A 13955-nucleotide genomic window follows, 5' to 3' on the forward strand; every position below is an offset into this window, starting at 1 on the left:
AATGACAAATTTCCTCCTTATCAACCCTTGTTACTCCAGTTTTCCCAGGAAAGGTGGGAATTTCTCACCACGGGCACGTGGGAGCATCCACGGAGAATGGGAATGAGAGGAAAACCCCAACAGTTGGCTGCCAGGGCCACACATAACAGCGGGAGTTGTTCGGTGTGAGTCCAAAATGCATCTACTAAATTGAATTACGCCGAAATTAAGAGAATTAATTGGCCCTGCTTAATGAGCAGTAATGGTCGAGGACTGAACAGCGATCCCAGCCATTCCACGGAAATGATGGGATCGTGCTTTATCAACAAAACACACACCTGATGGAGCAGTGGCAATGATCCCGGCAGCCTGAGGAGTGGGAAGAGTGGAATTCTCCAGGCTGGGTGGGAATTTTTGCTGTGGGACCACCAAAATCCCCTTCCAAGCAGAGCCATCCCCTGGGAGTAAAATACTCCCTGCTGCTTGTGGCTTCCGGAGGGGTTTAGTTCCAAAATGTCTTAAAATGGGGAAAACCCGCTCTGCTGGAGCAGCATCCTGCAGGAATTCCTGCAATGAGGAAGAAGACAGCAAATGCACCTTTAGTTAAGCACTGGAGACTCAAAATTAACCAGGAGAACAAAAACATCTTTTGCAGGCTGATATCACCTCGGAATAATAGGAATTAACCAGCAGGGGGTGAATGTCCCTCCCTAAACCCAGCCCCTTCGCTGTGGCTTGGCTGGAGCTCATCATCACCATCAAAGGCATCGAGGTGGTTAACCAGGATTGCCCAGGAAAAGTGGGAATTAGGAAGGTACGTGTTCATTTGAGGCTTGAAGGTTACTGACGGACGGGATGGTCGGAGACGAGAGATCTCTATAGGCAGATCTTGGATCACATGCGGTTTATTGCAAAGGGCGTGGGTACAGGGGCACTGCTCAGAGCTGCCAGACTCAGCTTGGAGCAGGCCCAAGAGAGCAAGAGAGTAAGCGGGTAAGAGAGAGAGAGAGAGAGTGTAAGAGCAAGGAGAGTGAAGAAGAAGTAGTAAGAGTAAGAGCAAGAGAGTCTGAAGAGTAAGAGAGCAAGAGAATAGAATGGAATGGTGAAGTCCTGGTTACAATACAATAAATCATCTTCTGTACTGAATATTCTAATTGTCACTAACCAATCTAATACAATATACAAATCCTATGGCATTTACATACAGCCTATAAGAGTTCTTATATTACCATAGAGTGTTACATCTTAACTTCTAAAAACTACTCTTTGGACCCCTTCTGCTGAGCTAGTAGGGTCTGCTCTGACCCTTGGACCTGCCTGCAAGCAGAGGGTATTGTTCAATCAAGAGGGGATTACCTTCAGTCGGCCATACCATTGTTTTCCAGTTGTTCAGTAACTAAGACTTGGTAATTCAAAGGTGGCTTTCATTTCGATGTCGCCTGTAGTTTTCATATTCCCAAAATCTTTTGTCAGGCAATCATATTTATAAGGCTTTCCTGTTTCATCTTCCCCAACAGAGGCTGAGGAGGCTGCTCCAAGTCCTAGTGTCCAGCCTGGCCTTGGGCACTGCCAGGGATCCAGGGGCAGCCACAGCTGCTCTGGGAATTCCATCCCAGCCCCTGCCCACCCTCCCAGGGAACAATTCCTTCCCAATCTCCCATCCAGCCCTGCCCTCTGGCACTGGGAAGCCATTCCCTGTGTCCTGTCCCTCCATGCCTTGTCCCCAGTCCCTCTCCAGCTCTCCTGGAGCCCCTTTAGGCCCTGGAAGGGGCTCTGAGCTCTCCCTGGAGCCTTCTCCTCTCCAGGTGAGCACCCCCAGCTCTCCCAGCCTGGCTCCAGAGCAGAGGATGAGGAATTCCCAGCTGGTTTGGGGACAGAAGTGCTGCACTCCAGACCCTTCAACAGCAGCAGCAACACTTCCCTTGGCCAGGGAGCAAAGCAATGCCCGGGATCCTCTGGATGGCTCCAGAGCAAAGCAGCAGCTGCAGGTGTCCCTGCTGAGCACATTCCAACTGCACCCCAGGATGGGAAAAAAGGTGAAAAACGGGGAGGAGAAGGTGAATTCATGGATGTTTTTTGAAGTCTGGCTCCATGTGCTGCCTCGCAGCTCCTTCAGAGGTTCCTCCCAGGAAAGTGCTCGATTGATTCCAAAATCCCAATGGCACCACAGGGCTGTAAAACTCCATCCCAAGAGCATTCCCGGCTCACTTCCCGTTGGGAAGGACACATCCCACTCCCGAATCAAACCCAACAAAAGACCTCCATTAAATCGCATCATTTCCGTTGGGTTTTTTTCCCTGGGGAATAATTTCCAGTTCTTGTGGCAGTGGGAAGACTCCAAAGGATCCGGGACCTGCACCCAGGCACCAGCACTGGGACCCTGCACCCCAAAATTGGGTCCCTGCACCCCAAAATTGGACACCCATCCCTATCCGGGACCCTGCACCCCAGCCCTGGAACCCTGTACCCCAACACTGGGACCCTACAGCCCAACAAGGGGACTCTGCACCCCAAAACTGCATCCCTGCGCCCACCATTGGGATGCTGCACCCCAACACTGGCTCCCAGCACTATCTGGGATCCTGTACTGGATCCCTGCACTCCAAAATTGGGTCCCTGCACTATCTGGGACCCTGCACCCCAGCTCTGGGTCCCTGCCCCACCAGCCCAGAGGTGCCCCCAGCATTCCCTGGTTCTGTGACATCACGAGGGAACAACAGAGACCCGGACAAGGCGGAAAATCCCTCGGGATGAAGTCCTGGCTGTGACCATGCCAGGATTTGGGAGCCATTTCTCCACCAATCCTCTGCTGAAGGATCAGTTTGGTGTCCCTTGGTGTCACCCACGTGTGCAGGAACCCTGAGGTTGGCAGAGACGTTCCCGGAGCCTTGCAAACATCCGGGGTTTAATTAAAAGCCCTGCATAGAAATGTGTTCATGGCACTGCTCTGGTTGTGAAGCTTAAAAGGAAAATCAGAAATCCTGAACTTCAGCCAGGCTGAGCATCCTGAGGGATCCCTGATTTTCCCTGATCCCACACTGCAGAAGAACATAATCACTTTAATTTTCATTGGAAAGCAAGCACACGGATATTTCAACCCTCATCCCCTCCCTCCCCCTGGAACGAGGCACAGCGATAAAATCCTGCCAGAGACTCCCATTTTCCCCTTTTCACGAGGAGAAGCTTTCCTTGGATGTTCTCCTGCAAATTAAAACCAGCATTTCCCAAGGAGAAGTGCAGAGACTGAGGAACGGCTTCCTCCTTTTCCAAATTGAACTAAAGCATCCAAACGGAACAATTCCTGTCCCAGGGTCAGCGATCCCAGCCTGGCTCCCTGGACAGATCCCGCTTGTCCAAGGGCACTTGGCAGCTCCGGGATCCGTTACAACATCGTGGTGCTTTTTTAGGAGGAGTTTGCAGGAGCTTTGTTGTGTTCATTGGAATTCTGTGACTGGGACCTCAGTTCCCGGGGAGAAAACTCAGAATCATGGAATCACTAAGGTTGGAGAAGTCCTCCAAGACCATCAAGTCCAACCTTTGACTGAATCCCACTGAATCCCATCCCAAAGTGCTACATGGACCCATTTTTTGGACACTTCCAGGGATGGTGATTCCACCACTGCCCTGGGCAGCCTGTGCCAGTGTTTAACCACCTTTTCAAGTTGGAATTTTCCCTGAATTCCCAACCCGTGTCCTCGTGGTGGAGCAGAAAAGGAAATGTCACCTCCAAGCTGCCCCTGGCTCTATCCCGGAGTGGGAGATGGGAGACTGAACAGAGGAGGGGCTGCAGGGTGGGATGTGGGACCCTGTGCCAGATCCAGGCAGCTCTGGAGAGGGTTCCTGCGATTCCATCCCGCCTGATCCCGTCAGGATCAGCAAACAGCCCTGGTGCCACTGTGGCTGACGGTGGTGGGACCTCCCTGAGGTCACAACCCCTGCAGGGCTGTTCCCACCAGGAATTGTGCTCCGTGCTGGAGCTCTGCCCCTTTTCCTTTCCTCGGATCAGCACCGGGGCTGTGGCAGAGGGGGAGTTCCCACCCCGGGCTGTGCCTGGCCCTCCTCTCTGCCCCTGGTGCCCAGTTGTCCCCCCAGGACAGTCGGGTTCCCTGTGTTCTGTGTCTTCTCCAGCTGCAGCTCCTGGAAGTGGTGCTGGACGTGGTGCAGGAGCCCCGGGGAGCCCCGGCCGTGCTGTTGGACCTCAGGACTGGAGCTCGGGGACAGGGAGGAGGCGGGATGGGGATGTTCCCTCTGTCTCTGCACGAGGGAGGGAAAGGTCAGCCTGGCTTTGGAAGCTCCAGGAGGATCCTGCCCACACATCCCTGGCTCCTCTTGGCTTGGAGATCAGCCATGGACACAGGGGGCAGCTCCAGGTGGCTGGACACACATCCACAATCTGATGGACATTTCACCGGACAGTGCTGGACACGGAGCCTCTGGAGGTGATCTGGGGGTCCCCGAGGCTCTCTGAGACTCCCACCCCCCCGAGACCCGGCCACCTGAACCCCAGCCCAGCCTCGGAGCAGAACTTGGGGCGTTCACCTGGGTCAGGGGCTCCCTCGGGGCTCCTGGAGCTGGAGCCTCCTCTGGCTGCTGCCTCTGCTCGCCCTCCTGCCCGGGGACAGAAACGCGGCTGGCCCCGCTCCCCGGGACCCCACACAGGGGCTGGAGAGGGGCTGGCATCGCCTACCCTGCGCTCCAAAGTGGAGGCTCCGAGGATGAGGAGCGTGGGACCCTCCAAGGGCTGATGCTGTCATGGACTCCAAGTCCTTCCCAGACCTTCCCCTCGATGCCCAAATCACCTCCTTCCTCTGTGCCGCGGCTCCCAGGGCTCCCTCCACGCTCTGCCACTGCCCGAGGCGCCGCTGGAGCTGCTGCCGGAGCCCCCGCAGGACGTGGAGAGCGCGGCTGGGGGAGAGCAGGGATGGGCTGCAGGAGCCGGGAGGGAGGAGGGGCAGCACGGGCCGGACCCCCGAGTCCCCCTGGGGCAGCTCCCGCCGAACCCCGAGCGCTGGGACCCACCCGAGGGCTGCCGGCGAAGAGCCCGGTCCCACGGCACTGCTGGGGCGGCGGCCGTGTCCCCACGGGGCCGCCGGGGGGGTCCCCACGGCCGGGGAGCCCCCAGCCCGCCCCGGCCCCGCCGGCTCCCGTGGGCGGCTCGGGAGATGCTCCCGGCGGACGCTCCCGGCAGCGCGATCCTGGAGGAGCAGGGAGAGGATCAGAGCAGCACCAGAGGCCCCAGAGCCCGCTCAGCCGCTCCTAGGAAAGCTTGGGAGCCAGGGCAGAGCTTCCAGGGGAATTCTGGAGCCCCCAGGGCTGAGCAGAGGTTTGGCAGGAGCAGAACAAGCACGGAGACACCGGGGGGCACCTCCTCTGTCCCCCGAGCCACCCCGAACACAGTGCGTGCCCCCGACACCACTGTCCCCACCAGCCCCTCTCCTGGAGGGGGGGTCAAAACCTCTGGGCGGCCTCAGAGGAGCGGCACATCTGGGCTGCTGTGCCCCCCCGGCTGAGCCCCCTCCCTGCAGACCCACTCCCCCGGCTCGGTGCTCGGCTGTGTCCTGGCGGCTGCCTCGCATCCCCCCCGTTCCCCTCTCCCTTCCCTGACCTGCTCCAGGGCCTCCTGGAGCTGCCGAAGGGTCTCCACCTTGTCCCTCTGGAGCAGCCCGTGGAGCCGGTGCAGCACCCGCAGCCTCTGCTCCAGGAGGGCGCGGCTGCCCCGCTCCAGCTCCCGCAGCCTCTGCAGGAGAACCAGAGCCGCGTCACCCCTGGGGCTGCCCAGGGCCACCCTCCAGGGCCTGGAAGGCTCTTCCCAAGGGCGGTGTCCAGGCAGGACACCCAGCTCCCTCCTGGCTGGGGTGGCACCACCCCAGCTTTGATGCCCATTGGAAAAGAGCTGGGGTTTGGTGGGTGAGTGCCCAGGAATTCTCACCCCAGCATCAAGCCCTGCCTGCTTCCCTGCCCTTCCCAAAATTCCAGCTCTCCCTGCCTCTGCTGGGGCTCTCCAGGGACCTTCTGACCAGTCACCCCAGTCTGCCTACAGCCACAAGGGTGGTTTTCCCAAGAAATTCTTCTCCTAAAAGCCTCAGTCCCTCAATAAAAACTCCCTGTGGATAAATCCAGTTTGGCTCTTGGGAATTTGGGCAGCACAGAACGTTTCCCATGGGATGTGCGTGCCTGGAAAAGGGGCTGAGCTGCTGACAGGGGTGGGATGTGCCTGCTCCTTCCCACGGCCCCTCCGCTGTGATTTTGGCCCCTCTGGAAAACCGGGAGAGCGCTGACCTCCAGCAGCTCCAGTTTCTCTTCTTGAGGAGTCGCTGTTTTCCTTTTCTCCTTGTCCAGCCTCTCCCGGCCCACACAGGCTCCCTGTCCCTGCCAAGACTGGAAAATCCCCCTCGTTTCCCATTCCCACATCTTTGCCTCTCCCAGCAGCCGGCTCTGGCTCTCCCATCACACCCAGGAGCAGCAGAGCCGTGGCCGTGCCAGCACAGCCCCCCCGGCCTGTCCCTGCCACCTGCTGCAGTGCCAGGCCAGCTTGGCCCTGCTTGGGCCGTCTCGAGGTCACCTCACCATCCTCTGCAGGTCCGTGTGGCACCGGTGATGGGTGTCCCAGGTGTGTCCCAGCAGTGCCAGGCCAGCCCTGTGCCAGGGACACTGTCACCACATCCCCGGTCACACCACGGCCCAGCTCTGCCCACGGGGTGCCCATTCCCTCTTGGGCTTCCAGTGCCACCCTCTGCTCCAGCCTCAGTGCCAGACCCGTCCCCGGGGCCCCCATACCTGGCTCTGTCCCCTTGGGTCCGAGGCTTGGCACCAGATCCCGGCTCTCTTGTCCCCTCCTGGCTCCTCTGCAGGGACCAGTGCAGTGGCACCGGCAGCCCCGCCACCCCCTGGCATCCAGGTGTGGGGTCACAAACCCATTTATCCCTTTTCCAGTGCATGTCCTGGCCACATCCCGCTGCTCTCCACATCCCAGCAGGACGCAGAGCCAGGAGCATCCCTGCATCCATCCCTGCCCCGCCCCGTGCCTCCTGTCCCAGCTGGGGCTGTACCCGTGGCAGACCCCAAGCCCCACACCCCAGGGTCGTACCTTGCAGGGCAGCCCCACTTCCTGGTCCCCACCTGGGCACACAGGTGACCCCCATCGCCCGGGGGCTCCCACTGCTGTGCCAGCACCTGCGGGGAAAACGGTATTTGGGGGAGGGGGGAGCCCACAAACCCGCAGAAACCCCACAGGAACTGGGGCTGGTCCCTGCCACCGTGTCCCTGGCCCTGCTGTGCCCATTCCCCTGCTTGTCCCAGCCCTGCACCCTCCTCCAGCACCTCCCAGTGCCCCACGGCCAGCCCAGACTCACTCTTGCTGCTGCTGCCTGCTCCTGCCCTGTCCACATCATCCACAGCGAAGGTGACATTCCCCCCACGTCTCCGGAGAGCTGGTGGCTCCTGTCGCCTCATGCCCAGGGCGGGATGTCCCCTGGGCATGGCACTGCTGGCCCTGGGAAAACTGCTGCCAGGAGAGCCTGTCCTTGTCCCAGCCCTGCTCCTGCCAGCAGAGATCCCTGGAGTTCTCCAGGAATGCCCAGGCGAGGCCATGGCCGACAGGTCCCCATGGGGAGAGTCCCTGCGGCCCAGGGCTGGCTGCCCAGAGGGGACTGGCCCGGGGACCCCCCAGGCCATCCCCGCGTGGCTCAGGCGGGATATCCTCGCTCCCAGAGACTCCAGGCTCTCCCTCCTCCTCCGGGACGGAGCCCTGTCCTGCCAGGAATGTCTGCCCCGCTCCATCGCCAGCTGTGGCCGCACGTCCGGGCTTCTCCCTGCGGGCAACAAGGACTCCTCCTGCCCAGGATGAGCTCCCTCCGTGGGCACGTCCCCAGCAAGCTCCTCCTGGCACAGCAGGGGCTCCACCATTCCCTCCCAAAAGCTGGCAGCGAAGTCCTCGGTGCAGATGGAGCTGGAGCTGCTCCGGTGCCCCGGGCTGGGTTGGGAGCCCAGGAGCTGAGCCCAGGAGTGCTCCTCTTCCCGTGGGACAGGGCTGTCACTCCGGGCACAGCCGGCACGGCGTCCTGCCAGCTCTGCAGGGGACAGCAGAGTCATGAGCCCACCCGGGTGGGAAGGAGCCATCCCATCCCGCTGGATCTGAACCACCTTGGAGGGGCCGGCAGCTCCTGTTCTCATCAGGGAGCACTCGGAGCACACCAAAGCACAGACACTGAGCACAGCCCACCCTCTCCTGCAAGATCCTCAGCTGCTTCCAGTAGGAAAAGCCACAAGATCATCTTTATTTTCATTTTAAACCCGGCTCAGTTTTGACCTTAATGATGCTCCCAGGGTCAGCACAGCTCAGCAGTGAGGGCAGTGCCAGGGATAGCTGGCAGCATCCAGGATGGGGCAGGGATGCTGGCAGCTCTTTCCAGGAAGGAATTTTCCCTAATACCCAATCTAAACCTCCCCAGCACAGCTTGAGGCCATTTCCCCTTGTCCCTGTTCCCTGCGAGCAGAGCCCGACCCCCCCGGCTGCCCCCTCCTGTCAGGGACTTGTGCAGAGCCACAAGGTCCCCCCTGAGCCTCCTTTGCTCCAGCCTGAGCCCCTTTCCCAGCTCCCTCAGCCGCCCCTGGGGCTCCAGCCCGTTCCCAGCTCCCTGATCCTCTGCTCCAGCTTCATTCCCAGCCAGGCCTTGCTCTGCAGGAGAGCTGGTAGAGGGGGATGGGGGGCAAAGCAGAGCTGAGAAAGCCCCAAAGTGCCCCGTCCCCACTCACCGGCCATCCCGAGCCAGCGAGGACACCGTCGGGATGGATGTCACCGTCCCTGCTGCCACCAGTGCTCAGCACAGCCACCCCTGGGCGCTGCAGGGAGCAGAGCAGGGAATGGGGCAGGGAACAGGGCAGGGAATGGGGCAGGGAATGGGGCACTGCCAGCTGTGTTCACCGGGGGGGACAAGGCAGGAGCACCCCGGTGCTGGTGCTGCATCTGCACCCCCACAGCCCAGCCCCGCAAAGGAACCCCCCCCTTCCCATACCCCTCACCCGGATCTGCCGGCATCAGCAGGGTCCAGCTCCAGGATCCTGAAAACCCTGGGATGCAGAGGTGCAGAGAGGAGGAAAGAAGCGCTGAAGGTCCCAAAGCCCTTGGGGTGGGTCAGAAATCCCCAGGGGGGTTCTCCAGTGGGGCCAGGCAGGGCGGGCACCACCCTGGGCTCCCAAACCTCTGCGAGCTGGAGGGGATGGGACGAGTCCGTGCCGGAGCAAAGGTGTGCTGGCCCAGGTGTGCTGGTCCAGGCTGAGTGAAGGTGCTGAGACCGACCCAGCCCAGCCCGGCCCGGCCCGGCCCGGCCCAGCCGCCTCCGGAGCTGCGGTGCCAGCGGGTGATGGGGCACGGGGGTGTTTTCCCTTAGAGCCAGGACATCGGCACTGGAGCTGCACCCGGCAGCTGCGGGTCCCCAGTGCCACCGCCGAGCCCAGCGCACAGGGAGGGTCCCGGTGCCGTGGTCCCGACCCCAGCCCCACTCACCTGGGGCCGGCAGAGAGGAGGCAGGAGCGGGCCGGGCAGGGCTGTGTGTCCCTGTCTCCTGGCAACATCCCGCAGGGACCAGTCTCGGCCTGCCCGGATTCCCCACCCGCCTCCGCAGCCCCTGCCCGGACCCTCCTCCAGCTCCCCCGGGCCAGCTCCTGCCCCACACGGCGTCCCCTGGGGCAGCTCCTCCCCACCATCCCCAGGGAATCTCCGTGCCTCGGCAGCTTCCCCTGAGCCACCTCTGCTGCTCCTCATTCCCCGTTCCTCCTCCTCTGGGCCACCATCTTCCCCCTTGGCCAGGCTGCCCGGGGACATCTCCGTCCCGATGATCTCCTCTCCTGGCCCATCTCTCCCTCCCTGGGCAACCCCTTCCTGGTGCTCCTTCAGGCTGTTGCTCTAAGATAAATCTCCTTCCCTGCTCCTGCTTCCCTGCACCTCCTGCCTTGGACAACTTCCCCTGGATCACCTCCCCTCCTGCCCCTCAAACACCTTCCCAAGACCATCTCCTCCCCTTGACAACCTCCCCCCCAGATCCTTCTCGTTCCCTGAACCACCACTTCCCTGGACCTCCCTGTCCTTTGGGCAACCTTCTCCTTTGAGCAACATTCCCTGGATCTTCTCCTTCCCACACCACCTTCCAGGACCCCTCCCCGTCCCCCACCCCTTGTCCGTGTCCCCGCTCACACCCAGAGCTCCTCCAGAACCCCCCACCTGCAGCCCCGGGGAGCCAGCGACCGCCTCAGCACCGCGGCTTTTAAAACTCCCGAATCCAAGTTTTATTTCCGTGTAGGAGAAGAGGGATCACTCACAATATATTATTGTTCAAAAAGAAAATACATTCAACAGCATTTACAGTGGAATGACATTAAAATCCTCGAGGAGGAACAGAAGGACCAGGAGATGGTGCTCTGGTTAAGTGCTGCTTAGAAGATGATCTCTGGAAGATGGAGCGATTTTTTTTCATTAGCCTAAAATTCGGGGGATTTCTGGGTTGGGGGTGCTCCTCGTGCTCCCCCGCGCTCCGTGGAGCTGTGCAGGGTCTGTGACGGCGATTCCCAGACGGATGTGGCAATGGGGGCACAGCAGAGGGGACCCCTCAGGGCCCCAGAGCCCAGCAGGACCCTCGGTGCCAGCACTTTGGGAGCAACATCCCGCTCCCTGCTCTCCTCCGCCCGGGAACACCCCCATCCAGCTTGGGAACAGCCTGTGCCAGAGCTTCTCCCCGCTCCTGCTCCCGGGTGACACTTGCATTAACACAGCAGAAAGGAAAGTAAGGCATCCTGAAGAGCTCCATTTCAGCCCGTTTTACAGACCCCATCGGGCCTCGCGTGGGGAAAATCCCCGGGACACTTCGGTGCTGCCACAACCCCAGGCAGCGGCATCAGGGATCAGGGTGGAGCATCCTCCCTCTCCCAGGCAGGACACCTGGGGCGGGACACGGGCAGCTCTCCACAGGCTGAATCCCAGGTTGGATCATTTAAGATCAGCCTTCCCGAGCCAGGGCAAAGCTCCAGGAAGGAGCGAACACTCTGGAGCAGCTGCTGCAACACTCGGCACACTGGGAAGCAGCTTGGAGCATCCCACTCCCAGGAATCCCTAGTGCCGCTCCTCAAACCCCAAACACATCATTTCCAGATGGGAATGTCTCTGGAACACCTTTTCCATGCCACAGGAACAAGCTTTGGAGCAAAACGTTGCTTCCCTGCAATGGGAATCATTCCGTCACCATCACCTGAGCTCGGGGACGAGCCAAGGGGAATCGTACTCGTGCTGCAAAAAACTCAGACAGACCCTTCTGTCTTCATCATTTTTCATCTATTGTGTACCATAGAAATTTAAGCAAAATAATTTTATATATATTTATATATATATATGTATAAATTAGAAGCAAATAAATAAGATTAAAGGGTGCACTGAGAGCAGCAGGGGCTGCCCCGCACCACGGTGACGCCATGGGGACTGTACACTGTGGGGTCACAGGGATGGAAGTGCTGGAAGCTGATCAGAAGGAAACTGATGGATGAGGAACCTGATTGCATAAGTGTCCCGTGTGCAGCCTGGATATTCCAGTTACCGTTGCCTCAAGGTTCGTTATTGCTAATTAACTTCCACGTGGGTGTGACAGCCCCAGAGGCAGGGTCAGTGTGGTTTGATGGAGAGCCGGAGAAGGAGACAGCAAAAATGGGATGCAGCAGGGCCAGTGCAGGTCTCCAGGTGTCCCTGCTACTCCCTGGCCCAGCAGATCCCATCTTTGGGATGCTGCCACCTCCTGCTTCCCCTCGGTGCTCCGGTCCTTGCCCATCACCGACAGTGCTCGCTCCACTTCTGCTGGTGCATCCCGGGCCAGGCAGGGTGATGGCACCCAGGAGGGGAGAGGGGGATGGGAGGTTCCCTGCCCTGACAAACTGGAGCTGCTCCAGGGAGAGCCCAGGATGAGGGAGGAGAGGAATGGGAGCCAGGAGAGGGATGGGAGCTGGGAATGGGCACTGGGGTGCAGGGACCCTCCAGACTCCCCATGCCAGGGACTGTGCCAGGCCTGTCTGGCTGAAGGGGGAAGACACTGGGCAGGGAGATGCAGGACCAAGGCTCCATCCCAGCGGCACCACGGCATCTCTCCCCTCCTCTCCCAGCCGGCATCAGGCACAGCTCAGCAGGGAGACACCCATGGAAAAGCCGGCATCGAGATCCAGCCCTCGTGTGCAGGGAGATGGAGCAGGGACGTGGAGTCGGGAGAGCCACTGGGATACAAACTCCTCCCTGCCTCTGCCCAGCATTCCCAGCCTCGCTGAGGCCATCTCCCCCTTTGGATGTGGTTGCAGGAAAACCAAAGCAAAACCTCACTCAAACCACTCCCACATGATAAAGACAGGCCCAACCTTTGCCTGAACACATCCAACTGCGGGGAAGCGGCTCCAACGCTCTTGAAAAAAACGAAAACAGGGTCAAAAACCCCAAAGTCACCAGCTGAAATATCCTACTTGGTGTTACTGGGATGAGTGGGCACTGTGGAACCACCAAGAGCCTCTGGGATCAAGCGCCGCGGCCCCTGGGGACAGTTTTCCAAGCAGAGTTGTTCGTGTCCGTCTTTGAAGGAAGCCTGAACCAGGAGCAGGATTTGTGTTTTTTAAAAAAATAATTCCATGAAGTCCACACAGAAATAGGGTCCCAAAAAAAAAAAAAGCAAACCCCAAAGAAAATGGCAAAGAGAAGAGCTCACACAAGCACGGCATTCCCACACCCCGGGCATCTTTGGAAGTTGACGTCTCAGCCGCCGGAGCCGAGGCGCTGGAGGATATAGGCAGCAACTCCTGACAGCAATGAACATCCTCAACCCAACCCAGCTCCACGTGTCCTCGTTCCTAATTAGTCGCTGGAAAAGCCATCATTAAAAAAAAATAAAAAAAAAAACCCAAAAAACCCAAAAACCAAAACAAAACAAAACAAGAAAAAAAACAAACCCCCCCCCCCCCAAAAAAAACCAGATGCGATTTATTAGTGCGTAAAAAAATAGGTTTGGAATCCCTGTTTGGATCTCTGCATGTATTGACTCTGTGTCGGCCCGGCGGGACGCTGCTGGCGTGTCCTCGCTGTCCCTCGGGCTGTGCCGGTGTCCCAGGGGTGGCCCCAGAGCACTGGGGGGCTCAGAAGATGTCGGGGCACACGCTCCAGTCCTGCCTGTCCTTGGCCTCCCAGTAGCCGCCCTTGTAGACACAGATCAGCTCCCCGGTGACAGCGTCCACCTTGCGCTCGAACCACAGCGGGATGTACCCCTCGTAGTCCTTCCCTGGCCGGGCAGAACGGGGGTCAGGGGGGCTTCTCCACCTGCAATCCCACAGCTCCCACGGCTGCCCCAAGGGCCAGGACTGTCTCTTGGTGCTCCCAGAACTTGGGGGCTGATTTGAGCCCAGCCCTGGGGGGTGATTTGAGCCCAAGCCTGGTGTGGTCACAACGGCCAAGGGAGGACTGGCCTCCAGAGGGACAAAGTGACCGGTGGGACATGATGGCCAGGGACATGATGACCAGCAAGGCAAAGCGGCCAACAGCCCTCCCTGCCAGAGCCCACTGCCCCAAAAACCCACCCAGCCCCCACAGGTGCCCCAAACCCACCCACAAGAGCCCCCCAGAGCCGCCCTCCCCTTGCAGGGTCTGTCCTCCACGCTCATCCCGCAGCACGGGCAGCGCAGTCCCTGCATCCCGAACCATCCTGAACCATCCCAACCCATCCCAGAGCACCTCACCTTCCTCCAGGGCCTCCACGGCCTCAGCCTCCCTGCGCCGGCGCACGGCTCTCTGCTTCTCCTCCAGCCTCTGCTTCTCCACGTTGGCCTCGTCCCAGCGGCCGCTCTCCATGAGCCGCTGGTCGGGGCGCAGCCGGCTGTCCGTGGGCGCCACGCGCTCCTCGGGCTCGTTCAGCGTCAGCGCCAGCTCCGAGAAGAAATACATGTTCTCGGCGTTTTCCCTGAATCCA

General features: G+C 59.9%; 3 protein-coding genes across 8 annotated transcripts in view; all 3 read right to left on the minus strand.

The window, feature by feature from the left end:
* Positions 1-2188: 2188 nt before the first annotated feature.
* LOC116453171 lies at positions 2189-5555 on the minus strand. The gene is made up of 3 exons (XM_032128332.1): positions 5507-5555; positions 4779-5224; positions 2189-4233 (listed from the first exon to the last, which is right to left on the minus strand). Exons 1-3 carry the CDS (start codon positions 5553-5555, stop codon positions 3982-3984), a joined length of 747 nt encoding a protein of 248 aa, XP_031984223.1. The 3' UTR covers positions 2189-3981.
* A 1342-nt stretch (positions 5556-6897) lies between these two features.
* LOC116453172 lies at positions 6898-8897 on the minus strand. Its single transcript, XM_032128333.1, has 2 exons — positions 8734-8897; positions 6898-8048 (listed from the first exon to the last, which is right to left on the minus strand). Exons 1-2 carry the CDS (start codon positions 8738-8740, stop codon positions 6898-6900), a joined length of 1158 nt encoding a protein of 385 aa, XP_031984224.1. The 5' UTR covers positions 8741-8897.
* A 1339-nt stretch (positions 8898-10236) lies between these two features.
* The window catches only part of OSBP2 (oxysterol binding protein 2), a 100725-nt gene continuing 97006 nt past the window's right edge, over positions 10237-13955 (minus strand). For all 6 annotated transcript variants that reach the window (XM_032127680.1, XM_032127679.1, XM_032127678.1 and 3 more), the window contains 2 exons: positions 13726-13946; positions 10237-13271 (listed from right to left, as the gene is read on the minus strand). In XM_032127680.1, the coding sequence (XP_031983571.1) occupies positions 13129-13271; positions 13726-13946 (364 nt within the window). In that variant the 3' untranslated portion in view covers positions 10237-13128. The remainder of the gene's footprint in view (positions 13272-13725; positions 13947-13955) is intronic.

This window comes from Corvus moneduloides, chromosome 18 (genome assembly GCF_009650955.1).
Source record: "Corvus moneduloides isolate bCorMon1 chromosome 18, bCorMon1.pri, whole genome shotgun sequence".
NCBI classification, from domain to species: Eukaryota; Metazoa; Chordata; class Aves; order Passeriformes; family Corvidae; genus Corvus; species Corvus moneduloides.